Source organism: Musa acuminata, chromosome BXJ1-1, assembly GCF_036884655.1.
Source record: "Musa acuminata AAA Group cultivar baxijiao chromosome BXJ1-1, Cavendish_Baxijiao_AAA, whole genome shotgun sequence".
Classification (NCBI taxonomy): domain Eukaryota; kingdom Viridiplantae; phylum Streptophyta; class Magnoliopsida; order Zingiberales; family Musaceae; genus Musa; species Musa acuminata.
The window spans coordinates 6,461,017-6,486,690 of NC_088327.1; the positions used below are offsets into that span (position 1 = coordinate 6,461,017).

The window sequence follows — 25,674 nt, forward strand, 5'->3', positions numbered from 1 at the left end:
AATCCAATAATATTGTTGTTTCCAAAGTTTTACAAGGCTACTAATTTTAGTTTGAATCTGATTCGTCTATTCCTCGGGTAATTTTGATGTGTGTATTATTTCTCATGTGTTTCGAGAATAAAAATAAATAACAAATTAGTTTAATTTTGATATGTATATTATTTCTCATGTGTTTCGAGAATAAAAATAAAATAACAAATTAGTTGGTTAGACATGTGAGGAAGGAAGAAGGGAGTGAGTCTTTAGTTGCTCCTTTGCTAAGACTGTTTTTTATCTTTTTTTCTTTCAGTTTAAGAAAAAGGTTTACAAGGGTATATATGTCAAAACATCTGCATTCAAATGTGGAAAGAGTCGAACGGCCCATTGGCTTCATTTGTTCTCCCTTCTTCAAACGGGCATCAACCCTCCAACGATTTGAAACCCCAACGCCATTCCCTTTCTCTCTCTCTCTCTCTCTCTCTCTCCACATCTCCCAGTCTCCCCTTGCTAGGGCTCCAGTTCTTGATCGGCTCCGCGGCCTCGAGGGCGATGGATCTCTCTCCGGACACCGAGGAGTACATCAAGGAGTCCATCGAGAGTTCGCTGGGCCTCCCGGTCTCCGTCAAGAGCCTCAGCCTGAAGCTCCTTGCCACGGAGGACGCCCGACACCGCCTTCAAGATCAGATCTTTGTCTTGGAGGAGCGGCTCACGGAGGCCGATAAGCGATTGGAGCAGTGTAGGGTTGGTGCCTCTCGTCCCCCGCTCCACTAACTCTTCGTCTGACGCGGAAGCTTTGGTAGTTGATCGCGAAAGCTTCGGCCTTTTCTTCTTCTTTCTTGGGATTGGCAGGCGGAGGCGAACATGAACGCCCAAGGAGTGAAGAGGTGCGTGGAGGAGAAGGAGATGATCGCGTCCAAGTATGCTGATTTGGTGAATCACTGCCGCAAGTTGGAGGAGGAGTGCTCTCTGTATGAGCGCGACTTGGAGAGGATTATGGAGTCTTGTGACGAGTTGGGGAAGGAGAACGAGGAGCTGCGGGCACGGCTGGATGACAATTCTGGCGTACGTATTCCTTCTTAATTTGTTCTATTTCCTTCTTCTTTTTATAGGGATGTTGATTGCCTTTTTGCTCTTAATGTCTTTATATAAATTAGGGTTTTTTTATTTGTTGTGTGCTTTACCCAACCAAAAAAAAGGGAAGAAAGGTTTTTTGCAGAAATATTTATACAAATATTATTTTGACCTACACATGTTTTTCGAGATTAAATACTAAGAAGCAGAGTTGAACGATGGGTATCAATTTGAAATTACATCCGTCTGTAGCATGACATATATGCCTTTTCATTTTAAATTAACACAGCATTGTCGAAGGAAGGGAAAAAAGAAACGCAAACTTTATTGCCTGCTATATCATGTGTATATCATCTTTTGCTAGGGGTCATTTGAAAGATAATGTCTCTCAAGTACCATTAGAATAGATCTGATTTATGATTAATCTGCTAAAGCCATTGTATCATTGGCTGAACAATCTAAACACTACGATTATGATGCCATTTTAGAAGAATGAGAGCAGAGGAGCAGGTGTGGGCTTAAGGTCAAGCCCTAGTGGTTGTGATGTAGTGTGCATAGTCTATAGGTCAGGAGTCTGAGTCCTGCTGTAAGCGTCCATGCAATTATATATGGTGTGCAATGTTTTCCACGGAAGGAGAGTTTTTTTTAATAGTATTTGTGGAAAATATCGTTGACATTTTGGTCAACTCGATGTGGTCCAGATCCGTGTGCACAAGAATGTTCATGATGCTTGTCATGCTCCGAAGATGGCTCCGAGGTGTTGTCATATGCACCAATATCGAGGTCGAGAGATTTCTCCTACATATGGGTTAGAATAGTTCAAGTTAGTAATCTAGATATGAGACAAGGTAGTTCCCTTCAAGGAGTTGCATTTTTCTAGTTTAGGATATATTTTTATACCTTCAAAAGGAAGAAAGTTTATGATTATCTTATTTGTCATAAAGGAGGAGAAAAAGATTTAGCAGTCACTCTTTGCCATAAAAAGAGATAATGAAGTTCGTGTTTCTCTTCCTTTCCATAATGAACGGGAAGAAAATTTATATTTTTTTATTATGATTCTTTGTACACGTAGATCGATGGAGGATGACTTGATCTTGTGTGACAACAACGTGTCAAATGTCGGTAAATTTCCTATCAAATAGAATATAAAATAGAGCTGTAAGCAGATTCAAAAGAGGATGCATGGTTGGTTATTTTTCTGGTCCAAGTGCAGACAAAGAGGATGCATGGTTGAATTCAGTAAGGCTTTTAGGTGGCTATCTTATTTGTTCTATATTGCACCAAACTGGTTGTGCACTCTGTCCTTCAAAGCTTCTACTTGTGACATTCTTTTGTGCTTATGGAATACTAATCTGAAGATAGTTTTCTGACTATATGCTCGTTAAGTCGACCCTTTTAACTTTGACTTGTTGTTTTTCCTTTAGCTCTGTGGAGGTGCTTTTGGACATCATCAACCTTTTTGATGTTGTCACTGGAGATGCTCTATTCTCTCTCTTTACTTTTCCTATAGATAAACAATTGAGCCTTTTGAGAAGCAAAAACAAACAAACAAACAAATAAATCGTTCTGTTTGACTTTCCCTTCTAAATGCATCCTTGCCTGTTCTGTATTTTGAAGAAAGCTGCAGCTCTCATACTCTTAAACTTGACCTAAGTTGCCTATCAGTTAAGCATTTCAGCCAGGTGAGACCATCTGGATTCTTTTAAGCCGGTTTATCGCTGGAATGACCATAAATTACTGCCACACAATGAATCATGGTGATTTGATTAGCCTTTATCCCATCTTTTTCCTGTAAACGATTGGTCTCTTTCATGTTGTTGTTATTCCTGTTTCTGAAAATAGAAGTTCTACCGAGTCATCGTTGGTGTGTAGTTCCAATAGTCTATGGCCAGTAGCGTAGCTCTTTTGGTTTAGTCTAAAAGTTGATTTGTCCCGTGGGTTTCCAATCCCTTTTACTATGATCTGTATGTGTGTATGCCATTTGCATATGACTGTTACTACTCTAGGATGGATCTAAGAACTTTTCATTCAGCAAGTTCGGTTTGATCGGAATTACTTTCAAGATAAAAGTATGCTCTGATTTCACTTGGCGTTTTTGTGGCCTGTGAGCTCTAGCAAGTTAAATTCTTTACATAGTTATTGTTTTTTCTTGATCTTCCTATATCTTGGTGTTACTATTATTCCGGTCTTCGATTATCTAGTGCTGTTCGATGTTGACTTTCTTTTTTATCTCTGTTCTATCCATCTCAGCTGTATGCTTAATCTTTTGCCCCTATTGGTGCATGTTCAGCTAGAATCATTGGGTGCTGAAGTTGAGTCCTTGAAGAAGGACAAGGAACACCTAAGGATAAATCTCCACAGAGCTGAAGAGGAGGTTTCAAAACTCGATCTAATTAAATTTGTTCCTCTTTCCCCCTCCCTCTATGTCAGGGTAAGTAATCTGGTGGTTTACGTGTGTTAACTCAAGGTCAAGCTTCTCTTTCAAGAAAACAAAATGCTGGATGAAGATAACAAGAGACTGCTGGAATTACTTAAACGGGAAAGAAGTCGCCAAGGATCTGACAGCCACAAACGCTCTGCCACTGCTTCTGCTAAGGTGAGGTCAAACATAAACAAATTTCTCTTTTCGGCATCATGATATGTATGTATAAAATGTTTATGCTGCTGATATGAAAATATTGAGATCGATCAAGTAGGAGTTATTTGAAAAGATAAAAATGAGGAGTTATTTAAAGATGATTTGAATGAGATTTATAGTTTAGATGATACGAGACGATCAAGTTAATGGTATGATAGAAAAAGATTGATGTAGCCAAACATAAATAATTGAGGCATATGATTTATTATTGTTTTTGTTTCAGAGAGAAAGACATGTTTATTTTTTTTCCCCACTACTTAAATTAGGGCTTTTAAAGCTTCCTGAATTAATTGTGCAGGGAAAACGCAAGTCAAGCCCAAACGACTGCAGCAGTCCTCCGGGGCGAATGATCGATTTTGCTGCGGCAGATTCATCAAGACAGCCTCTGTCACCTCTGCATCAGAACTCTCCTGAATCCAGAATGCATAGGAAGTGAACAACCAAGTGTCGCCGCTTCTTCTGATGCTACAGCTATCTTACTGCAAACCGCCACCCCCTGCTGGGTTGCCACACCTCTTGTTGTACGAAGCAAGCTGAAGCTTTCTTTGAACATGGAATTGCGGTTCAAATTTCTCTCGCTTTGTCGTTCTAACTCTCTCTGTAGGCCATTTTCTACTGACATTGCATTGCTCACAGTTAAGTTGGCTGGTTTTACAAAGATAAATGTAGTTACGAGCTTCTGCTGCCACAGATGCTTCTCTCGGAGTCCTTTAAACACTAGAATCGTGCAAGTTAAATGATTTCTGATGATGAAGTCTCTCTCTATCGTCAACTGCTTAGTTTCGTGACAACTAATAGAATGCTCAGTTTTTTATCCTGATGAAGATAGCTAACAATGTGGAGGTATATATAGTCTTATCCTTGCACTACAGAACTTCAATAATGCAGGACTCACGTACATGACCTACATACAAATTTGGACTTGAATCGAGTTGCATAATTTGTATTTTTGGTGCAAGATATGACTTTTATTTTTTGTTTTAGAGTCGTTGTTCAAATCAATAATTCATAGCTCAAACTGTTCTTGTGCTCAGATCTGGGAAGACATTATTTGATTTGAAGCCTTCTCACATATGCCACGATATCATCTTCGTCGCAACTACCTTCCAAATTTCGGCAAATCTCTCAACTTTGTCGAACCAACAAGATAATATACAGCACAAACAAACATATAATTTAATTGTCACTCTGGAATACCACTGATAAGTAAATATATTTTTATTTTTTGAACCAGTTTTGAATTATGGATTAAGAAAGAAACCCAAACAGAGAAACTGCAGCAGTGACTGTAGAAATAAAAAAAAAAAGAGTTAGAAGTTGAAAGCTTTTCTAGGAGCTCCGATGCCCTAAGAGACCTTTTCATCGCCTTCCTACATTAGGCGATTGCCGAACAGCTAAATCTATGAATGCGATCTTTCTCAGAATTCCCTCTCATATTTGCGGAGCTAAATCCATTTTCCTTTTTTTTTCTGCCCCTACCATCAATAATCCTTTAACAGGATTTTTGCTCGGGCCAAAACTAACTAGGATTTCACTAAAAATAATAAAAAGTGCTCCCGAGTAGGCTTTTCCAAAAAGAAACTCTTACAAATGGAAGAAAAGCTCAAAACATTGGACTTTTCTCTCACAAAATTTATTCTAATAATAAATCTAAAAATATTGCTCTGTGATTGACCAAAGTTCGACCCATGATCAACAATCTGAGACTCGATCATCGATTGATACATGCATATGCCTAATTGTTACTGAATGACCTGAACCACAAGTATTCAAAAGCAAATGATCATCTAGCAAATTACGATCTCGTGAAATGACCAGCTAAATTAATCGAGAAAATAATACCTCCTCTTCAGATCTCAAGAAAATAGTAATTTGATGATGAATTATGTAAGTAATGTCAGAAACTTTTATACCTTCCAATATGTGCCAATTTGTGCCATTCAATCTGTCTCCACCTTGGAAACATTTGTGCCTCTTCAAAATGTGCAAATTTGTGTGTCAGACAGATGTACATACAAAAACAGCAAGAACAAAATGAAAAGTAACGTGTGTCATCATGGAAATTTTCAACAAACTAATAAAAGCAGAATCTACCAGCTGAACAAGATTTAGCTACATTAATTCACAGGACACCGATAAAACATCATACAAGAATAGATCAGGGTAGCAAATGACTTCATATTGAGGTCCCTAACCTCTTTGTACCACATTCAGAGCAGAACTTAGATGTCTCTCTGAAGTAGGGCGTTCCACATTCGTCGCAGAACTTTGCTGGGCTTGTTGGCTGGAACATAGAAGTTAAGATGGATCAGAAACTGTAAGCAAAGGTCCATCTTCTTGTTTGCCTTAATTAGTAAGAATTGCAATAAACAGAGGATGAACGGTTGTGCCATTTAAATGTGCATGTCCAATAGGGTGAGAAAATTGCATGACTTCCCATCGACTAACAAGAACATTGGCATTGGTCGGCGTTACTGCATTTTGACCTTTATTTTAAAGGAACAAGCATAATCTATCATGTGTACTTTCTGTGTAATACAAAAGTTCACTAAACCAAGAATACATGTGAGAATAGGTTCAAGGGTCTAAGTTAAGCATAAAAGGCCAAATTCTAATTTGCCTGATCATCCTAGACACGAGGAACAGTATCAAACTTATAGTCCAACCTAACAGATGATGCAAGTGAAATTTCTTAGACACCTACTAAATAGATTTCTAAATCTGTCCTGAACAAGTCCTGGGAAACATTATGCATCAAAAACCCTAGAACTTTTCAGAATTTTCCTAATAGTATTAATATACTGATGATTGAGCATAGAACACCAGATGCAGTCAGAATTAGCATGAATGGCCAATAGGGCCACAGAGGAGATGATTTATCATATGCTCATGAAAATGTCAATTGACCCTGCCTGTCATTTCAGCATGCTTAATGTTAGACGACCTAACATAAAGGAACAATCAAGTTTCCATAAAAAAAATAACATTAATAGTCAAGCATAGGAAACTAAATGCAGCAGACAATGACGTTTTAAATTTGATACATGGCAGCAAAAATAACATTTGATACATGGCAATCACTTCTTAGCTTTACAAGAATATTCTAATATTAACCCCTCATTTCTTAGCTTTACAAGAATATTCTAATATTTGATACATGGCAATCACTTGGTATGTTTAGATTTTTCAAGAACATTTTAAAATTTCACTGTGAATTAACAATGACGTTCCTAAGGTAATCGGTGATAAAAAAGTGAATCAAGTATATTTCCTTTATCTGGTATTTAGTCTTTAGAAGTGCCTTATGTACATCTAAACTAGATCAGCCAAATTTTGTAAAGTAGTTTGTGTAACTTGCGAGAGACAATTAGCATTTTAAACAGATGGGAGGAAGCAGTACTTTGGTGTACTGTATGGAGTCGCCTGTATAATCTTTGATAATACACTGGTGTATGCAAAATTAAACAAGCAAAGGTATCAAAGTATTGAAAATCTTTAAAGAAAACCTACCAGTATATGCAAACATCCTCCAAGATTACTTCCAGAGAGGGACTGCAAGGATGTGAGATGCGGAGGTATTGTCTGTGTCTGATGTTGGTGAGAAAGATCCGGCACATGTGAAGGATGCGGGCACTGATGTAAGTGAGAAAAGTGTGTAGAGTGCTGACTTTGCTGAATGTTCTGATGATGAACCTGGTGAAGAGGATGATATGTAGGTTGTGGCGATTGTTGCACATGATGTTTTGGTGAAGGTTCATGATGACTTTGGGACTACAGGAATGAAGTCCATTTTAGTGATCATATGCCATAACACTAAGTTTTAGTGCACAAATATGAGTCTATTTATAATTACAACTAACATTGGAATCAAACAAGTAAAAACAAGAACATAATGTAGTGCTACAACCTCCAAGTCATGAAAATTCACTCCAAAGTCTAGCAAATATTTCATTTATTGTCAACAAAAGTAGACTTTTGATAATTTTAATTTGGGCAAATGAAATACAAAAGAGATCAAATGATACTTTAGGGAGAACTTATCCCAAGTCAAGCAAGCATCTACTTTAATGTCAACAAAACTGCACTTTTTGAGGATCTAATTTGGGCAGATAGATACAGAATAGATCACATGATACTTGATGGGGTGCTTACAATCCTAGGTAGGTTGGATCATATTACCGCTTATCAAAGTTGCCATAGTTACAAATTAGGTTGCGATAGTTATTTAATCATAATCAGCAAGATTTGAGAAATCAAGACATCCTTGTGGAAAGAATTTTATATCATAATAAGATTTATTATTTCGAGAAGTTCCATTGATGTGGCCCAGCACGACTATGCAGCCAGTGCAAACCCGTCTTATATATTCAGGTTATTTTTAGTCAATTTACATGATTGAATTAAGCTAAGTTTACATTTTTTTAATCTAGGAAACAGAAATATATAAACAAATAAGAAACTGTCCAGAAGTTGGGAATCAGCTATATTGGAATGAAGGTAAGGCGCAAATGCCATTACTTGGTTACCATATGTCACATTAACAAGTCATTAAAGGATAATTAATTGTCGTCAGCACTAGAGATATAACTTGACTGAGGGTGTAGAAACCAAATTAGGAATTGCCTACCAAACATACGAGGGCATCAACATCTGGTGGTATGAGAGTAGTATCCTCACTTAATCAACCTATAATAACCTTCTTTTGTGCACCAAGTTAGTATATTACATAATTGCTAGTCTAGTATGCAGATCATTTTATAGAATCTAAGGAACAAAATGATGATAATTATAGAGTCAAATGCTAGGGAAAATATAGATAAGAGTCGCCAAATATGTAATATAATCAACAAGTGCAATGAATAAGAGTTCAATCATAAAACTTCCAATAAATTTTGACATTGAAATTTTTTTTTGTCCATGGTATACTGAACACACAACAAAAAAAAACACCATCACCGGTCTCAAGCCCAGATGAAAAAAGAGGATGATTGCGTTAGGTCACTGACAACCAACGTAAAACTATGTCAGATCTCATTAACAAAGATCTTAACCGATTTCAGTATAGAGCTAGGTCGTCACCCGAAAATGACGCAAGGCACCTTCAATATCTAGATGGCTTTTTACATATCTCCATTGTGGCAAAAGATTCATGTAGCCGATCCCAAATAGTTGAGACTTATAGCTTTGTTGTTGTTATTGGTGTATTGAACAAAAAAAGAACTACAATAGAACATTGCTATGTTTATGGCAATCACTCCCATAGGTAGAATGATATTGACATGCCCTAAGGACAAGGTAGAAGGGTGCTCCATTAAACAGAGGAACAGTGAAGTTTCAGTAAGAATAAGATGACACTTTTCTTAACTTATATAAGTACAATATTACTAATAAACTAACAATAACATCGGCATCACTTTAAGCATTTAATATTTCTATAACCTGCCAAACCGAGTGATCATCTCTCGGAGCACATAATGTCATTCACAAGTTAAATTAGGAGTGCACCCTTCACAACAAAATTACAAGAAAAGTTGTTGTCTATGTATGAATTTAAGCCAAAAAGGAACATGTTCAAATTACTCAGATTATTTTACTCCAATAAGTACGTAAGAAGCCTAAAAGGTGTTTGTGGCAAGCATGAGACCATGGGAAGAAGTATTCAACTTCAGTCATTCAGTCTTTACCTCATTTACTGGACGGAATCCGATAGCACTAGCCACTTGGGAAGAACTTTCTGTTACTGATATTGCCTAATTACACAAAAATAAAAACCAGTAGTGAAACTGGATGCACCTTCATTTAAGCATTTACAGACCCGTAGGTACTTCAAATTTGTTAAGGACTTACATTCAACCCAGGGATGTTGGACATGGAATGAGAAGCACCACGCTTGTACTTGTGCCTAGGCGAATAGAACTTGTAATCACTTGCTGAAATAGCCACCTCATGCCGACCAGTCAAACGTTTGAACCTAGTTCAAGTATTTCATCAAAAAGCCAGAAAACATAATCTAAACCTCAATTTTCATTTACGTTCTTGCAGTTACCAAAACTCTTGTATCACAAAATCGTTATCTGTCAAGTGCAATGTACATGGAAAGCTAATAATCATTCCTCTCCAAGTTTCATGACATAGTTTTGCGTTGTCATACTTGGAACTTTTTTCTTGCCATGTTTTCAGCAAACAACAGATGCTTTTTTATCAGTTCTTAGTCATGTCATTGTGGAGTTTAGACATTAATTACCACATTAATATGATGCATATATAAACAAGCATATTTAGGAAACTGTATGAACTAAACAGTGTTACAAGATGAGTTGAAAGATCAGAAGGCTCAGCATACCAGTCGGCATCATCTATACCAATATTGTTTGGTTTTTCAATGATCGACAAACCATTTACTACTACGAAGCGAACACGTTTTTCTTCTTGCACCACAAGCTCAGGGAATCTGGTCCTTGTTGCAAGTGATGTAGCCAATTCTCTTCTCCTGAAGCTACAAGAGCCTAGGATAGCAAAAGCATCAATTAGGCTATTAGGTGATAAACAATCGGTTATATATTGCCATCTCCAAACCTTTTACATAGAGGTGAATGAAGACAACCTTTAGGCGGGAATTTTTTTGCCAGTCTTCTGTACAAACCACCAGCAGTTTCTAGAGCTACCCCAATATTTTTCTCGCGGATCCCGTCCAAGGAAGCAAGACGGACATTGACATCGTTAACTAAGGTCTCGTACAAGTTCGCAACATACATCAAGGGCAAGGCAAACCTATGATCACCTTCATACTGGATTTCCCGTTGCTTTCTTTTGTTAACCTTCTCGTTCCCCTGATAACAGCGAACATCAGAAGTTTCTGCAGCTTCAATCACATGCTCGTCTATGAAATGATCGATGATGATCTGCAAGAACCTTGCTCTTGCAGTCTCTATTGGCGAAACATCTGTACCAAGTTTAGAAAGTGAAGTGCTCATGCTGACCAAAATGAACGCAGACCATGAAGTTAGGAACATCCATTGGGAGAAAGAGCCACCTTCGTGGGTCAGTATGTTATATGATGGACTCGGCGACCTGCCACTATGCTCGAGCGCGGATCGATCATCGTCGACTCCAACCCCGTGAAGGGGAATCGAGTTTCTGTACGAGTCATGTACGCAGTCCTAGCAGAGTAACCAGCCGCATCAGATGGCAAGAACGCGTTTACTAAAAATCAAATCGTGATTTCAAGAAGCTCTCACAGCTAAAAGAGGAAGCAACGGAGTTACCACGGAGTTGGACTCGTCGTCGTCGTTGTCCAGGCTATCTTCGTTCACGGGGTCGCGATCGACGTCGCTGATGCCCTCGATCTCGCCGGGGTTGGAGTCAGCGGTGTTGAGGTCGTGCAGGGAGCCACCGATGAAGGAATTGGCCGGCCTCAGGCTGTAGTGTTGCATCGGTGGAACCCTAGGACCCACCAACCGCTGGATTCTTCGCCTGAAAACCTAGCCAGAGCTCATCCCCTCCTCTTCCTCCGCCGCCGCTGCCGCTCTCGTCTCCGGGATCGAGATCTGAGAAGCGCCATTCCCTGCTTAGGTCGAGTTTCCAGGCCCCATAGACCGGGGCGAAGGGCATAAAACGAGGGGGACGGAGAGAGGTGGTTCCGAACCTACGCTTTCGTCTCGAGGCAGTGGCTTGTTCCCGAGCCTCTCTTCTTCCTCGGCGCTTCGCCACCAGTCCCAAGCCTGCTTCCGAGCCGGAACCGGTAGTCCAAAAAGACAAAAAAAAAAAAAGTGAGAGAGAGAAAGAGAGAGAGATAAATAAATAAGTAAATATCATAATACATTAATAAAAGAAACTGTATTGAAGTTACAGAACTGCCCTCGTAGGTGTCATACTATTTCGAACAGATAAGATTTGATTAAAAAAATTTAAAAATAATCCTAAATGACCATTATACCTCTCCATTGTGTACCCCCTCAACCCGTCGACAACTCTCTCCTCCGTTGCCCTAGTTAGAACCTAATAGTCTTTGACGATGATACTTACTCGGAGTCGATTGGGGGATGGTCTAGTGCATGATGAAGGAGGGCGACTAACGGTGTGAGGATTAGAAGTAAAGGAGAGCAACTAGTTCTCATGCAAGACGGTAGGTGGAGAGAGCTTATGAGTGATGACAAGCCCTCATGCGAAGGCTCCGAGTTATGGTTGGACGATAGGTCCAATGAAAAAAGAGGTAAATTATTCTTTTCATACGATCTAAGTATACTATTTTAGAATTTTATATGGGTACTCTATGAGAAATTTTGAAAAATATAGATTTTTTTTAAAAATTCACTCATCCTAATTTTTATTCATAAATTTTTAATATTTTCATGAATCATTAATGATATTATATATATTAACTTAAATAAATGATAGATTGCATCATGATCAACTCATAATGACTTATTAATAATTTGTTATCTCTAAATCTATATTATAAATATGATAAATATTTGAAAAAACTCGAGAAATTCTTGCATAACGTCACAACTTTAAAAAATTCTCATACACCATTCCTTCTTACATGAAAGATCATTTTACCCTTGCTTCCGTCGGATCTGTCATCAAAATTGCCCTGCATTATCACCCTATGTCTCTTCCCTTTTGCCAAGGACAACTACGAAGTGGGGGGTTGCGAGCGAAGGTGAGCCCCTGGCTGCCTGCACCTCTGCACACAGGTTAGCTTATGCACTTAGGGTACACCTTCACCCCAAACAGTTTTCCATTATCTATGAGCTTGCCCACCCTCAACTCATCACCATTATTCTACCTTTTATTGTTTGCAACCCCCTTCTTACTTATTTGCAGCTATTGGCTTTTCTCATCCTTACTGGTACCCCTCTCCTTCCTCGCAAGCATGGTCGGGTTGACATGAGCAACTCATAAGGTCGACCAGTAGTGGAGGTGACTAGGGTCAACATGGCCAAAGTGACTAAGGATAAAATCATTATTTATGAAAAAATACTTTCAAAAGAATTTTTGGAAGTTAGGGTGCTTACAAAAAAAAAAAGAGAATTCACTTTTATAAATATATATATTTTTATAAATATCGACTAAGTAATGATCAAATTTATTTTCTATTATATTGTAATTGAAACATCAAAAGGCATAAGTAGAATTTAGCTTCTAGCTTATGTAAGTTCTAATTCTTTTATTTATTTGGAATTCCACAAATGTTTTTGGAAAATTTGTGCCTTTAATTTTGTTCTTATTCCAAGGGTAAACTTGAGATTTCAATTCTTTGATGGAATTGAATAGCCATGAAGATGTATAAGTAATGATATACTTAGGTGCATGTATAAAGTGTTAACTAATGTAAGAAATGTGAACATTGTATTCATCCTTACTTAAAGAATCACTATACTCCTATCATTAATTTTTGGTATAATATTAAGGATTACTTGTTTAATAAATGAAAATATGTTGATTGACATTATTTTTAATCTGTTCCACTCGGATTGATACTTTCTCCCATCACCATTATTGACATCTAAAGAATTAACCTTAGACAATTTTTTTAATGTAAATGTAAGTCTATTCAAATAAAAATTACATGTAAAAATATCATAATTGTTTATGTTGACTTCTTAGCAATAAAATCAGCTAAGCTCTTTAAAGACACACAAGTTTTTGGGTAAGAGGTCATCTTTGAAATTGAATCGATAGACAATCAACTATTGCTTTTCACATTTACATATCGAGCATTGTAATAATTCATTTGCTGATAGAAAATGTAACCATTTTCATATTGCCAAAACATTCTTTTTCTTTTTTGATACAGTAAAATCAACACAAAAAAAAACACTTCACAATTTCAGTCAAAATTAGCTGTGTGATAATCTCTCATCACAGTCTTGCTTTCTTTGACATCATTTTCCAGTCGATATGCATATTATATGAACAACAATTTCAGAATTGAGAAGCAGATTAAATACCATTCAGAACCAATAGAACTCTTTTGTTTAGCACCATTTTCAAGTTGATTCATTCGTTATATATTTGATGCACTGAAACAGAATGAATACTTTGCCACATTAGATATCTAATACAAAAAAGATTCTGAAGACCTAAAGGCATTAAAACACAAGTAGGCCTCTACAGAGGGCTTTTGACTATATCCAACTCGCTATCTTTCGACTCGGTCTCCACGTGAACCAGACAGGAGAGAAAGGCTTTGGCACTGTTTGCATCTAAAATTTTGTAAGTGCCACCATTATCTTCCAAGAGTTAAATGATAGGCCTCTCGAAGAACACCAAGATAAGCAAAACTGATGTTCATTAACTTCTAACTTCAGGATAACATGACACTGACCTTTCTAGCAAAGTCATCCTCATCGTCAAACTCATCTTCATCAACATGAAATGTGTTCTCTCATATTCTGATTGATTAGCAAAACTGACATGTGTTCAGGATAACATGACACTGACCTTTCTAGCAAAGTCATCCTCATCGTCAAGCTCATCATCATCAACCTGACAGGTTTTCTCAGCATCTTCTGCTTTAAACTTCCCTGCTTCATAACTATTTTCCAGTTCTTCATCTTCCACATTTTCCAAATCCATACCATCTCCAATTTCAACAGCATCAGCTATGGTTGAAGATGGAGCATCATTGGTTTTCTCATCATCTTTAAGGATCAAACCCTCCTCATCAACTGCTCTAAGCTTATCTACTTCATGGTTGCCATTCATAAAAGTTGCTTCCTTTCCAGCTTCTGATGAAGGAACAGATTGCAAAATTGTTACTGCTGCAGGCACATAATCCCTGGTAGCAGATTCCCCACCACCTTGATTGTTTTCATATTGACTCAGAGAAATTCCACTGTTTGTGTATGCCGACTCTCTTTTTCTCTTCAAGATGACACTCAATGGCTTTGGACCTTCAAATGATAGAGAATTTTCTGATTCCTGAAGCACCTCCACTTTTTCAGACAGCATTCTATTCATCTTGGTATTAGGACTGCTACTTCTGATTGACTGTTCATTCGAGTTCCCATTAATCTTTGCACCTTTCAACTCTGCCAGAGATTTTGGACTAGCAAAATCTAGAGAGTTCATGTCATCTCTTCTAGTTGGTTTGTTTCTAATACTTGTACCTTTGCTGAAATCCTCACTAAATTGCTGCCTTATTCTTTCAGGATGTGTTTTCTGATGGTTCATTCGCTCTGTTGGTGACTGTCTGCCACGAGGTCTCCTGCTCCTCTCTTTCTCCAATCGCCCAGGAAATGTTATTCTACCTTGTAGACGAGTGCCTATGGAATTCTCCAGAGGAAATTGCCTTTGATCTCGGGAATGATGACCATAACCTCTCTCAGCACAGTGATCATCCCTACGGTAGTGCTCACCACGATCATCACGGCTATCCATGGACCTTGAACCATGACACCTTTGTTTATGTAGCCGATGGCGCAAATCTAAGTCATCCATCTGATCCAGTTTTGTCTCTTTGTCAAGCACTCTTCTTTTGAGTGATGATGGTTTGTCCAAAATTCTGTCAGAAACTTTTGGATCCCAGCTATATGTACCACCTGTTTGTTTGTAGCTGTCATATTTTTCTATGCCATTGCATTGATCCCTTTCAAAGTTGGTCATAGATTGGTAATTGTAATGGTGGTAGTCATAGTCATCTTCAGCTTCCAGGTTCTGTCCTCCATGATTAGATGCCATTCTAAAGTTATCTTCATTGTGAAAGTAATCAGGGTCTTTGATGTCATCTTCGACTAGGACATCAAAACCAGGGGAGTATTCACGCAAGAACTCATCAGTATCCTTATTGTTCTCAGTTTGCCCATCTGAAGGCTCCATCTGATGACTCCACGGTTTGCTTAGAGAATAGCCACTGCTAATGGCAACATAATTCTGTGGCAATTTAGGAAGCCCATCATCCAATGAGTAAGGTAAAAATAATTTATTTTCTGATGAATCACCATCAGGTTTCTCAGCTTTGGTGACAAGTTTTGCTTTAGGTGGCATTTCAACTGGCATCTCAATGGCCATCTTTTGTTTATCAACACTGAATTCAGTGACATTCTGTTGCATGGTGATGTTCTGCTGTGTATCCTCCTTAATGATTTGTGGTGGTTCAACAAGACAAGTAGAAGCCTTTGCAACCTTCTGTGAAGCATAACTGCTAACTGCATATGTCCCATGCGTGTAGGGACACCTTTCACCTTTCAAACACTGCCCCCGTTGAAAATAGTAGCAGGGAGCACTCTTCTTACTGGCATTATTAGGTGGAGCACGTGCATCTGGGATTTGTGTTGACACTGCAGTTGGAGGAGGTTGAAGAGGTCCTGAGGTAGGCATCGGTTTCGCGAACCAGGAATCAAGTGGCTGAATAACACAGCAATAAGTTCCATGTGAATATGCTAGTGATTAAAAAGAAGGGGAAGATCACAGACTACAGGCAAACAATTGATTCATATTTTTTATTCATGTAATGTGCACTCTCATAAGGATAATAAAAGGGAAAATTGATATAGACATTTTTTATTAAGGAGATCTATAGATGCCGTAGTTTAGAAAAAATGAAATAGTTTCATATTAAAAAAATGAAGAGAGATAGAGGGAGACAAAAGAAAATTTTGATAGAAACTAAATAAAGATTTAAATTGTCATTTTAACTAAGGATATTGCTTTATACAAAGTTAAATTGCAAAGCGGACCCCAAATACTTGGGATGTCATGACTTGTTATATGTAATGTGCACTTTGAAACAAGGTTAGCACAAAACTCGACAATTCTGATACAAGTGCCAAAATTGAGTGTGCAGTTCCTGTTTAGAGAGTTACACTATTTCCTTAAATCTCATCAATCTCATAAACCTGAACAGTATAAATCTGTAAGGTAATAAATTATATTCTAAAAGGTTCCTTATTCTAATGGCAAGGATAAAGAGGCTCAATGGGCATCCCTGATGCAAGTAACAAGTTATTGGGAGACACCACAGCCATAGGCATCTAGCATTCTAGCAGGCCCTGACTGATTTACATGGCCAAAATGGAAATTAAAAAAGCATAGTCCTAAAAGCAAAAGTTCAGTCCGTAAAAGGAAGCAATCATTTCTACACTAACATGATACGAAGTGTCTGTTGATAGCATGTTTAATTAAATCATACACCTGTTGATAGCATGTTTAATTAACTCATACACAGTATATACTAAATGAACAAGAAACTGTAGAATTGACTTACCGGATGGCGGAATGAACATTTGGGATTGAGGCAGTTACCATTTAACCAATACCAGCAATCCCTGGGGTTAATTCTGGCACCCTCACTATGACGATACTCACATTCACTCCCCTGAATGATGGAAAACTGTTACATTTTAGTTTGAAATATGATTATAAAAATTATACATCTATAAAATTATGAAAAAAAGATGTCAATCCCAGTATTCTGTGCATATACATTTCCGCTTACAGAAAAATCAGCAACAAAAACAATCAACAAATTTATGTCAAGGAAAAGAGAAATATAAGGGGTTTTTTGTAGAGCAACTATAGAGATAGAGAATCCACAGGTCAAGATATCAGACCATATACAATAGGGTTAAAATATTTACTAAGGTAGAATGAGTTCAATATATGTGTGATATAAACATAATTGTTAGTCAATGCATGGATCACATTTAGGGGCGGATTTTTTTATAGAGCAACTATAGAGATGGAGAATCCACAGGTCAAGATATCAGACCATATACATTAGGGTTAAAATATTTGCCAAGGTAGAATGAGTTCAATGTATATGTGATATAAACATAATTGTTAGTCAATGCAAGGATCACATTTAGGGCGGATTTTTTTATAGAGCAACTATAGAGATAGAGAATCCACAGGTCAAGATATCAGACCATATACATTAGGGTTAAAATATTTACTAAGGTAGAATGGGTTCAATATATATGTGATATAAACATAATTGTTAATCAATGCAAGGATCACATTTAGGCTTCCGCCGAGAAGTTATGTTGAGCTACTAGCAACAAGATTAAAGATGAATATTTTAATGCAAAAAAAAACCTAAGAAACTTCTGTACTTCACAAGAGCACACAACAAAAAAATCCTTCTTGAAACATTTGATTACTGATCACACCCTTCATGACCCAAATCTGAACCACCAACTGCAGTGAGATTTATAAAACAAAAGCTTCATCTTTTTGTCTGCTTGGCCCGGAATCATTTATTCATATTTCCTAAAATTTGGTGATTAATACTTAGTGCACTTCATAAGGCAAGCAATTACACATCAAACTATAGCTACCAAGGGACCCTTCCAATTCACCCATCAAAATTCAAAGCTTGCTCATAAGCAACCATTAACAGCCAATAGAAAAAAAACATTACTACGAAGAACATATGCAGCACAAATTACTTACTTCTCAATGCTATAAAAGTAGTCCATGATTAACACTTTACACGGGTAAGTACAACAAAAAATCTATTTCATCAACACCAACTTCTTTTTTACAAACTCAAATTTTATGCCTTCAATTAAGAGAAGTTTGCTGATGCCGTTACCACCAAACAACCAAACAAGAGACCAATACCATGATCTCAAGCAACCACCAACAGCATAATGTTTCCACAGCACCAAAAAAAACTCTAGGTTTCGACCAAGCGCCGACCAGGGTTTATAGAAAACGCAAAGAAAGACATACATATAAGCCGAAAAGAACGAACACATACAGGCTGAAGCAAAAAGTTTGCAACTTTCCCAGCATTTAAGAACTTGAAATAATAGAAGAAACAAGAAAAGTAGGAAATCCACCTTCTTGCAGGTCAATGGTGACGCCAAGAAATAGACGCAGTCGGTGCTTCCTTTCGCGGCCTCTTCCTCCGCCGTAGCCGGCCTGATCGATTCACGCCCGCCGTCAGATTCCATCTCCTAACTCCCTAACTACCTCCCGGCAATAAAAACGAGATAACCTCCGGGCCAAATTCGAAGCTTAGGGCACAGGGCAGAGATACACGCAGATCTAAGGAACGGATCGGGGCATGAAACGCGACGATCAAGAGGAGAGAATCGAAACAACCAATGGTGAGGAGTCTGTAATTTCAATGCACAGGCGACAAGCTATCAGCCCCAGGGTTTCGGTCGTTCAAGGAAGTACGTCGACAGATATCGCTGCCGTCGCGGGGGAGAAAGGGAGAACTTCACCGTGCTTTCCCTTTTATCCCTCTTCCGCTAAACTGAAGAATGTGATTTGACCGAAAAAGACGTATAGCATACAGATACCATGGAAAAGCCACTAACGTTGTATGAGAGAGTGGCAGTCAGTAATTAAATAGATAAGTGGGGGCTTTTATGATATGTTTCCTAGTGACCGTCAGATCTAATCGGAATCTGATCTAACGTTACTGTGTAAGAGTATTACTTCGTAATTGACAATATTTGCGGTTCCTGTGATGTGATCACATCGCTCACGACTTTTAAAGCCGTCTTCACTCGCTGCCTATACATGTAACGAGTATCTACTGTGATAACAATAATAATAAAATAGTAAGTTCTAATTATTTGAGTTTAATTAATCTTTTACTTTCATTGAGATCTATAAAAAAATATATATTTAGCTTACTTTTTTATTCATAATTTTTATTAAAATTTTTTTTATCTTTCTATCTTTCTCATTATAGTACTAACATTAATTAATTTATTTATCTTGATAATATCATTCGGATATCTTCTCATGTCCGTGTTATCTTAAATAATTTTTTCTTATTTTATCTTTTATCAAAAATGATATCTAATTATTTATTAATAAAGATATTTCTTTTAATATATTTTTTAATAACTTTATGCATCTATTTAAACATTGGCATCTTCTGAACACAAAGTTTTTGTATATTTTTTTAACTACCTACTCAAATTCATAAAATTTTATTTATCTCATAATTTCTTATAAATTTATTTATTTATTTTAATTTCAAAAGAGATATATTCAACCTTTTACTATTAAAAGAGGTATATTCAACCATTTCAATGTTATAAATATGATATTTCACAAGACACGAATAATATTTATTCATTAGATAAATAAAAAATGAGATTATATGAATGACTAATGTAAACCCTATTACCTAAGGTTTAAACATGTATATTTTCCATATCATGGTCAAGTGAAATCCCAAGGCGTGTGAGTCGAGAAAAATTGACTTATACCAACTGAAATCTATTATGATGGAAGCGTAAAGCGAAATATGTCAGATGCTTGTAAGTTAGTAAAACCCAACATATACCAAGAGATATCTACTACGATATAAGTATCGGGTGAAATGTACTCGAAACATATGAATCGAGAAAATCTAACCCATATCAAGAGAAATCCAAGGTGTGCCTCAAGTATGTGAGAAAAAAAACCCGACCCTTACCCAACTAATGTGTATCTTTTTAATGTCATAGAGGGACAAGTTGGCAATATACCTATGAGATGAATTAAACATCATACTATAGAACCTTCTAACAAGAGTCTTGAAGTATGCTTGGGGAGGAGAAACAAATTATGGGAAATATATTATCGGATAACCATCATCTGAAACATAATCATCATGTAGAAGCTATTATGGAATGAAAAGGTTCAAGTCACCCTCCACTCATCTGCTTGCATGGGCAAAAGTCCAACGTAGATCGTTCGAAGCTATCTCCCCCTTGTCGGCCACATGAACAAAACACGAAGAGGGGGGTGATATTCGGGTCGTTACAGATTATCCGCTCTAAGGCCGTGTATAAATGCTAATGTCTAGCACTAAGCCATTGGGCTCACTTTCTAAGAAAAATCCACATTAACCGAGAGACCTCGGTCACTAACTTGAACCTCAAAATGATTATTTCAGAAAAATTTTCATGACATTAGTTTTAATGCAAGTGGCACCTCAGAAACTTAACAAATTATAAGAAAAAATTTATAAAGATGATTGTTAAATGAACAATAGCGATCTATTATAGTTAAAAAATAACATATAAAAAAACTCATGTTTTTAAGAAAAAAAAAAGTTAGGATAGAAGTATAAAAATAAGAATAAATCGTTTAATGTGATATGAATATGTATTAAGAAAATATAAAAATATTATTGTTAAAAAAGGTAAGATAATTAGTATATTTCGAGCTCCTTCTTATTATTTACAATTTTCTTACTATTCATAATTTATTAAAAAATTAATAAAATAAATATTTTATTATTCATAATATTTCATTTTTACTCCTTTTCTTTTTATTTTTTTTCTTCCTCGTAACCTTTGCTCATACACTCTATAAAGCATAAAACATAAGAGCTTCCAAGTTAATATAATTGACTTAAAAAATAATATCTTCTGGATTATTATAAAATATATATAATCTTAAAAATATTAAATTATTATAATAAATATCACAAATATTTTTCACCCTCTTCTCTTTTATACCATATTATCATCTTTTTTTATTTTATATTTTTTTAAATAATTAAAAAAAAAGAAGGAGGAGAAAAAAGAGAAGAAAAGAGATTTATAAATAAAGAATTAAAATTATTAGGATCAAATTATAAATTAAAGACGTATACATTTATTTATAAAAGAATAATTTAGATATTAAAATTCATGCAATTATTTCCCATTCGTAACCTCGTCCCGAGCCGCTGACTCGGTTCCTGAACGATTCTTTGGCTTCGCCTCCGCTCGCGCTTCGCCCGGGCACGCTCTTCCCCCTTCATTCGCCGGGCACGCCTCTCCGGCCGTCCCGATGGCGGATCGCGTGGCGGACCACGCTGGAGCTCTCGTGCGCTGCCTCTCCCTCCACCTCAATCGCAAGGTCACCGGCGTCATCGCCGTCCTCCTCAACCACCAGGTAACGAGTGATACGTGGCAATCCACGCACCCGCCCTTTTCCCCCAAACCCTAACAGGCTCGCCTAAACCCAACCGAATTTCCCGTTGATTTGCTCCTCCAAAATCTAGGGCGCGGGTTCCCTCGGGGTCATCGCCGGCTTCGCGATCGCCGTCTTGTTCGCCTGGAGGTTCCTGAGGCCGTCGCCGGGTCGACGAGCGAGCGATCGGCGGAAGCGCGGGGCTGCTCTGTCCACGAGTCGACTGGCGAGCGGGTTGGAGCCTTCCGGATCGCGAGAGCTCGTGCCCACGGGGCCATCGAACGACACGGTTGCCGTTGAAGCGATTGCTTCTCCAGCTGAGGTAGATCTCTCGGTATCGTATTGAGGAATCGGTTCTGCGGTTCCTTGGCCTGGCTGAGGCTTGCTAAAGTTTGACCTTTGTTTTGATTTGGATATCTGAAGCTATCTCTCGGAAAAACTGTGAAGCAGAGACTTGGTGGATGCGGAAAGGTATGTGATGGGAACAGAAGGGTGAAATCATTCCATTTTTTGTATGGTGGAGTATTTATGTTTCGTTTTGTTGTCTTCCTTTTCATATGCTTGAATGACATGATTGTTAGGAGCATTCTGCATATTCTAAGTATGGCTTGTGATTCGACATTAACTTCTGTTGTTACTCATGATCTCATTGTGTTGTATAAGATTGTCGGCTAGATTTAGTGTTGAAGTTTATGTCAATGCCTTGTAAGGTGCTTATGGTATAACCTGACCAAACCATTTGCAACTCCTTCCCTCGGCTGGCACCTTGCAGAAATGATATTGAGCTGCTACATGAACTCCATGAACCAACTTTTAAGACAATCAAACATAAATTAACATACATAAAACAGACCCCAACATGACCCCTTAGGGATAGTCCCACACTGAATGTGAGAGGTCAATTGAAATTGGTTTATAGGGTTAAAAGTGGGTCTTGAGTTTAAGTATTTTGGACCAGCGATTCAAGTTCATCAAGTTAATAAGTTAATTATCCCATCTAGACGGCCAGGTAGTAGCACTAAAAAAAGAAGCTAAATCTCAACATAAATCAATTTATCAACATAAACACCTATTATCAAACCTATGGTGGAATAAACAAGACACTAAAAGTTAAACCAAGTGATGTGATGATCCCGCCTGCCAAGTTAAATTAGCCAGAGAGACTGCATTTTATTTTTATCTATTGTATCTTAAATTGTTTGTATTATCTGTTATGGGGCTTTTCTTGTCACACTTATGGACGTTTAGTAGCAGTTTTAGTTTCTACATTTAAGCATTTTAGTTTTTCATGACCTCTTCTCTTTGTGTCTCTGCAGATTACTTGCCAGCTGCTCGGTGTTATCCTGGAGGAGAAAACTCCTGAAGAGCTTCAGGTTAAAGATAGATTGTACCTTGGTGACCTTTTTACCTATTCTAGACTGATTAAGGGATAATATGAATACTATTTTTGCAGAAACATGCTACCATCAGGTTGTCGGTGCTGCAAATAGTCGAGGAAATTTCTAAGTATTTTGATCTGTTTTTAATGGAAACAGTTCTTGACGATGAAAGTGAGGTAAACAATGTTTAAGTTGTCTTTTATTTCATCCACCTCTTTCTGATTATGGATAAATGTTATTTATTGATCAAGGCTAGTGCTACAGTGTTTTCTTATAAATGTCACTCCTAAATAATATGGCTACAAGATTGATTATTTTCTCTATTGATCAGCCTACCTCTGAAAAGTTTGCAATGGATTTGAACATACATTTGTTTTTTTCAAAACTTTTACTTCCAAACATAGAGTGTCCAGAAAAAAATATTGTTAACATGGTGCATGCCACTTATTGCTTCATCATCAAGTTTTGAACCAGTTAAAATTTTTATTTTCTGTGAACTCACATTTGCAGGCTACAATTCAGTTAGATTGAGAGGAAAAAGAAATTGATAAGTTTGATGCCAACTGCAAAACAAGTTGATCTGTTTAAACGGATACTGGATGTTGTTTTGCAGAATGAAATGCTAAAAACAGTTCTATAATTTGTATCACTTGTTTGTATTGAAAAGAATAAAACTAAATAGGTATTTCTCCTTTCAGAACTTCCGTTTTCTCTCATTAGAGCATCTTTCCTTTTTTGTGGTTCATCATGTGTAGTTAATTGGATTTTCAATTATGTTCTATGTCACAAGAGTAAATAAAGATATGCACACCTGATTACCAAGAATTATCAGAAAATTTTACTTTTGTTTTTTATATTTTCAGGTAGCTAGTTTTTTTTTTTTGTATATAAACACATTCAGATTACTTTAATTCACCATGGCGGAGCTTTTTTTAAAATATAGTTTTTGTAAAACATATATTTCTTCTGTTTATGTGAATAAGTCTTTTGTTTCAGGAAAAAGTTCTTTCAGCTCTTGAGAATACTGGTATATTCCAAAATGGTAGCTTGATCAAGGACAAGGTATACTGGTTTTAGTGATGAATCTATTTCATGCTTTGCTCAGATCCTTGATCTTTCCCTGTTAAGTCATAGTTGTAGCTTTTCCATGTCATATTAAGTAAGTCATCGTTGTAGTTTTCCCAGGAAAGGTATAAGAAGATTTTGGGTTTAGGAATTGTTGGAGGTGTGCAAGATGAATGGATTAATTCAAGATTCCATATCAGCCTTCATAACAGATACCGTGGATCCTTTTTGACTCTTGGTGAGAGAGCTTCATATGGGGTGTATGTGGTTGATTCCATGACCATGGTAGATTACCAAATTGGGTCATGAGAGGCATTTCAGTAAAACACTCCAACCAGTTGGGGTATCTAGTGAACAAGACAATCCTAGCAATGAGCTTGTTTGCTTATGTTAGAACAAGGGAATTCACTTAAATGGTTTTTAGTTCCTCAAACTTTGGAAGTGTTTGATGGAATATTAGCTTATTTTTCTGCCAATATAACTTCACACTATTTGATTTGACAATGAAGGTTAATTGAATAGAAAGAGCTTTTAAAATGCTGAGAAGGAATACATGGCACCCTAAGGACATTTTGACGCATTGGAGTTCAATAACCGATGCCAGGTAAAAGGAAAGCGTAATGTTGATAAGAGGAACAATGGCTTCTAGTGATGCTGTAGTATGAAGAGGGCTTTAACAGCTTCTGTTGGTTAGGACTTTATGCGCGTCCCATCTTAACTTGACCATGATGTAAATTCATGGTTGAGAGGCAAACGGTGTTTATCGACTTCTGGTTTAGGGGAGTACAAGGAAGAGAGCTAGCCTTTCGATAGTTTAATATTGTGCACTTCAATCATTCTATTCTGTGAACTGTCTATTGTACAACTTTCTCTTTTCCAGCTCTCACAGTCCTTTTATTGTCTATAGTTTGTGCTTGAACTTGTTAAAAGTTCAGTATGTTTCTTCTCTTTTGAAGTCGAAGCATATTTTGCTATTGAACCATTTCCCAGGTCCTCTTTTGTAGCACCGATATTGGGCGAAAATCTTTCGTCCGACAATTGGAGGCAGATTGGCATATCGATACAAACCTGGAAATAATATCTCAGCTTTCGGTAAGCTCCTTGCTTTGGTATTCATATCCTATTCCTAAAAAGAAAATCTGGTTCCTCTTCTGCTGACATGTAGATGAACCAATTCCAAACAGCGATTCATCAGATTCCAACTTTATATTTCGGAAATTGATTCTGGGCAAATACCACGAAATGTGAGTACATCGACAAATTTGGAGCGCTTCTTTTCATAACTTAAAACTGCAAACGGGAACTGGAATTGGCACAAGCTGTTTCTTGCTTCCGTTCTTTGCCTTTTCTTTTCCCCTAATTTTACCATAACTGATCTTTTACATCAGTGTACTATTATTGAATGATTGTAGATGTATTTTGCTCAGCACTTGTATATAATGCATTCAACTGCTGCTTGTTGAAGTCCTTATTACTTGCACCATGACCTTCTTCTACATGCACAACCTGATAGAATAAGTTTCTGTTGGGTAATAATATTGAAAAAGAAATCTACTAGTTGAGATGGCATGAGGTCGTCTCTCGTTCCATTGACATACGTGAGAACTACGAAAAAACTGATTTCATTCCCCATCACTCTTGTCTTATTATGTTTTCAACCTTCAGAAACATGTTTGACTT

General features: G+C 37.2%; 4 protein-coding genes across 8 annotated transcripts; 2 read left to right on the forward strand and 2 right to left on the reverse strand.

Annotated features, from left to right (window-relative positions):
• Positions 1–121: 121 nt before the first annotated feature.
• Positions 122–4,403, forward strand: LOC135634473 (uncharacterized). The gene is made up of 5 exons (XM_065144894.1): positions 122–720; positions 829–1,041; positions 3,341–3,424; positions 3,518–3,646; positions 3,987–4,403. Exons 1-5 carry the CDS (start codon positions 340–342, stop codon positions 4,122–4,124), a joined length of 945 nt encoding a protein of 314 aa, XP_065000966.1. The 5' UTR covers positions 122–339; the 3' UTR covers positions 4,125–4,403.
• Positions 4,404–4,888: 485 nt separating this feature from the next.
• Positions 4,889–11,488, reverse strand: LOC135634181 (uncharacterized protein At2g02148-like). 4 transcript variants are annotated; one of them, XM_065144502.1, is made up of 10 exons: positions 11,334–11,487; positions 10,954–11,235; positions 10,722–10,848; positions 10,293–10,631; positions 10,032–10,194; positions 9,536–9,659; positions 9,373–9,438; positions 7,199–7,459; positions 5,884–5,972; positions 4,889–5,662 (listed from the first exon to the last, which is right to left on the reverse strand). In XM_065144502.1, the coding sequence occupies exons 2-10, from the start codon at positions 11,119–11,121 to the stop codon at positions 5,629–5,631; spliced, it is 1,371 nt and encodes a 456-aa protein (XP_065000574.1). In that variant the 5' UTR covers positions 11,122–11,235; positions 11,334–11,487; the 3' UTR covers positions 4,889–5,628. The 4 variants fall into 4 exon arrangements, with proteins under 4 accessions (XP_065000574.1, XP_065000627.1, XP_065000746.1 ...); XM_065144555.1 differs by having other exon boundaries at positions 11,338–11,463; XM_065144674.1 differs by lacking the exon at positions 7,199–7,459 and having other exon boundaries at positions 11,334–11,488.
• Positions 11,489–13,665: 2,177 nt separating this feature from the next.
• LOC135634109 (zinc finger CCCH domain-containing protein 32-like) lies at positions 13,666–18,841 on the reverse strand. Of its 2 annotated transcripts, none has more exons than XM_065144406.1 (3): positions 18,481–18,841; positions 16,902–17,012; positions 13,666–16,042 (listed from the first exon to the last, which is right to left on the reverse strand). In XM_065144406.1, exons 1-3 carry the CDS (start codon positions 18,592–18,594, stop codon positions 14,117–14,119), a joined length of 2,151 nt encoding a protein of 716 aa, XP_065000478.1. In that variant the 5' UTR covers positions 18,595–18,841; the 3' UTR covers positions 13,666–14,116. The 2 variants fall into 2 exon arrangements, with proteins under 2 accessions (XP_065000478.1, XP_065000413.1); XM_065144341.1 differs by having other exon boundaries at positions 16,902–17,027.
• A 2,466-nt stretch (positions 18,842–21,307) lies between these two features.
• On the forward strand, positions 21,308–25,458 carry LOC103985252 (peroxisome biogenesis protein 22). Its single transcript, XM_018831260.2, has 8 exons — positions 21,308–21,532; positions 21,642–21,872; positions 21,974–22,021; positions 22,867–22,923; positions 23,004–23,105; positions 23,926–23,991; positions 24,985–25,086; positions 25,179–25,458. Exons 1-8 carry the CDS (start codon positions 21,428–21,430, stop codon positions 25,275–25,277), a joined length of 810 nt encoding a protein of 269 aa, XP_018686805.2. The 5' UTR covers positions 21,308–21,427; the 3' UTR covers positions 25,278–25,458.
• Positions 25,459–25,674: the final 216 nt, after the last annotated feature.

Coding starts and splice junctions, on each gene's coding strand:
- LOC135634473 (XM_065144894.1), top strand. CDS start 340: ATGTGGAAAGAGTCGAACGGCCCATTGGCTTCATTTGTTCTCCCTTCT. Junction 721..828: donor AGCGATTGGAGCAGTGTAGG/GTTGGTGCCTCT, acceptor TGGGATTGGCAG/GCGGAGGCGAACATGAACGC. Junction 3,425..3,517: donor TCCACAGAGCTGAAGAGGAG/GTTTCAAAACTC, acceptor TGTTAACTCAAG/GTCAAGCTTCTCTTTCAAGA.
- LOC135634181 (XM_065144502.1), bottom strand. CDS start 11,121: ATGCAACACTACAGCCTGAGGCCGGCCAATTCCTTCATCGGTGGCTCC. Junction 9,439..9,535: donor CCAACATCCCTGGGTTGAAT/GTAAGTCCTTAA, acceptor TTGTGTAATTAG/GCAATATCAGTAACAGAAAG. Junction 5,973..7,198: donor GAGGATGTTTGCATATACTG/GTAGGTTTTCTT, acceptor TCTATGTTCCAG/CCAACAAGCCCAGCAAAGTT.
- LOC135634109 (XM_065144341.1), bottom strand. CDS start 18,594: ATGGAATCTGACGGCGGGCGTGAATCGATCAGGCCGGCTACGGCGGAG. Junction 17,028..18,480: donor CACCATTGACCTGCAAGAAG/GTGGATTTCCTA, acceptor AAAATGTAACAG/TTTTCCATCATTCAGGGGAG. Junction 16,043..16,901: donor AATGTTCATTCCGCCATCCG/GTAAGTCAATTC, acceptor TGTGTTATTCAG/CCACTTGATTCCTGGTTCGC.
- LOC103985252 (XM_018831260.2), top strand. CDS start 21,428: ATGGCGGATCGCGTGGCGGACCACGCTGGAGCTCTCGTGCGCTGCCTC. Junction 21,873..21,973: donor CGATTGCTTCTCCAGCTGAG/GTAGATCTCTCG, acceptor GGATATCTGAAG/CTATCTCTCGGAAAAACTGT. Junction 23,992..24,984: donor GTAGCTTGATCAAGGACAAG/GTATACTGGTTT, acceptor ACCATTTCCCAG/GTCCTCTTTTGTAGCACCGA.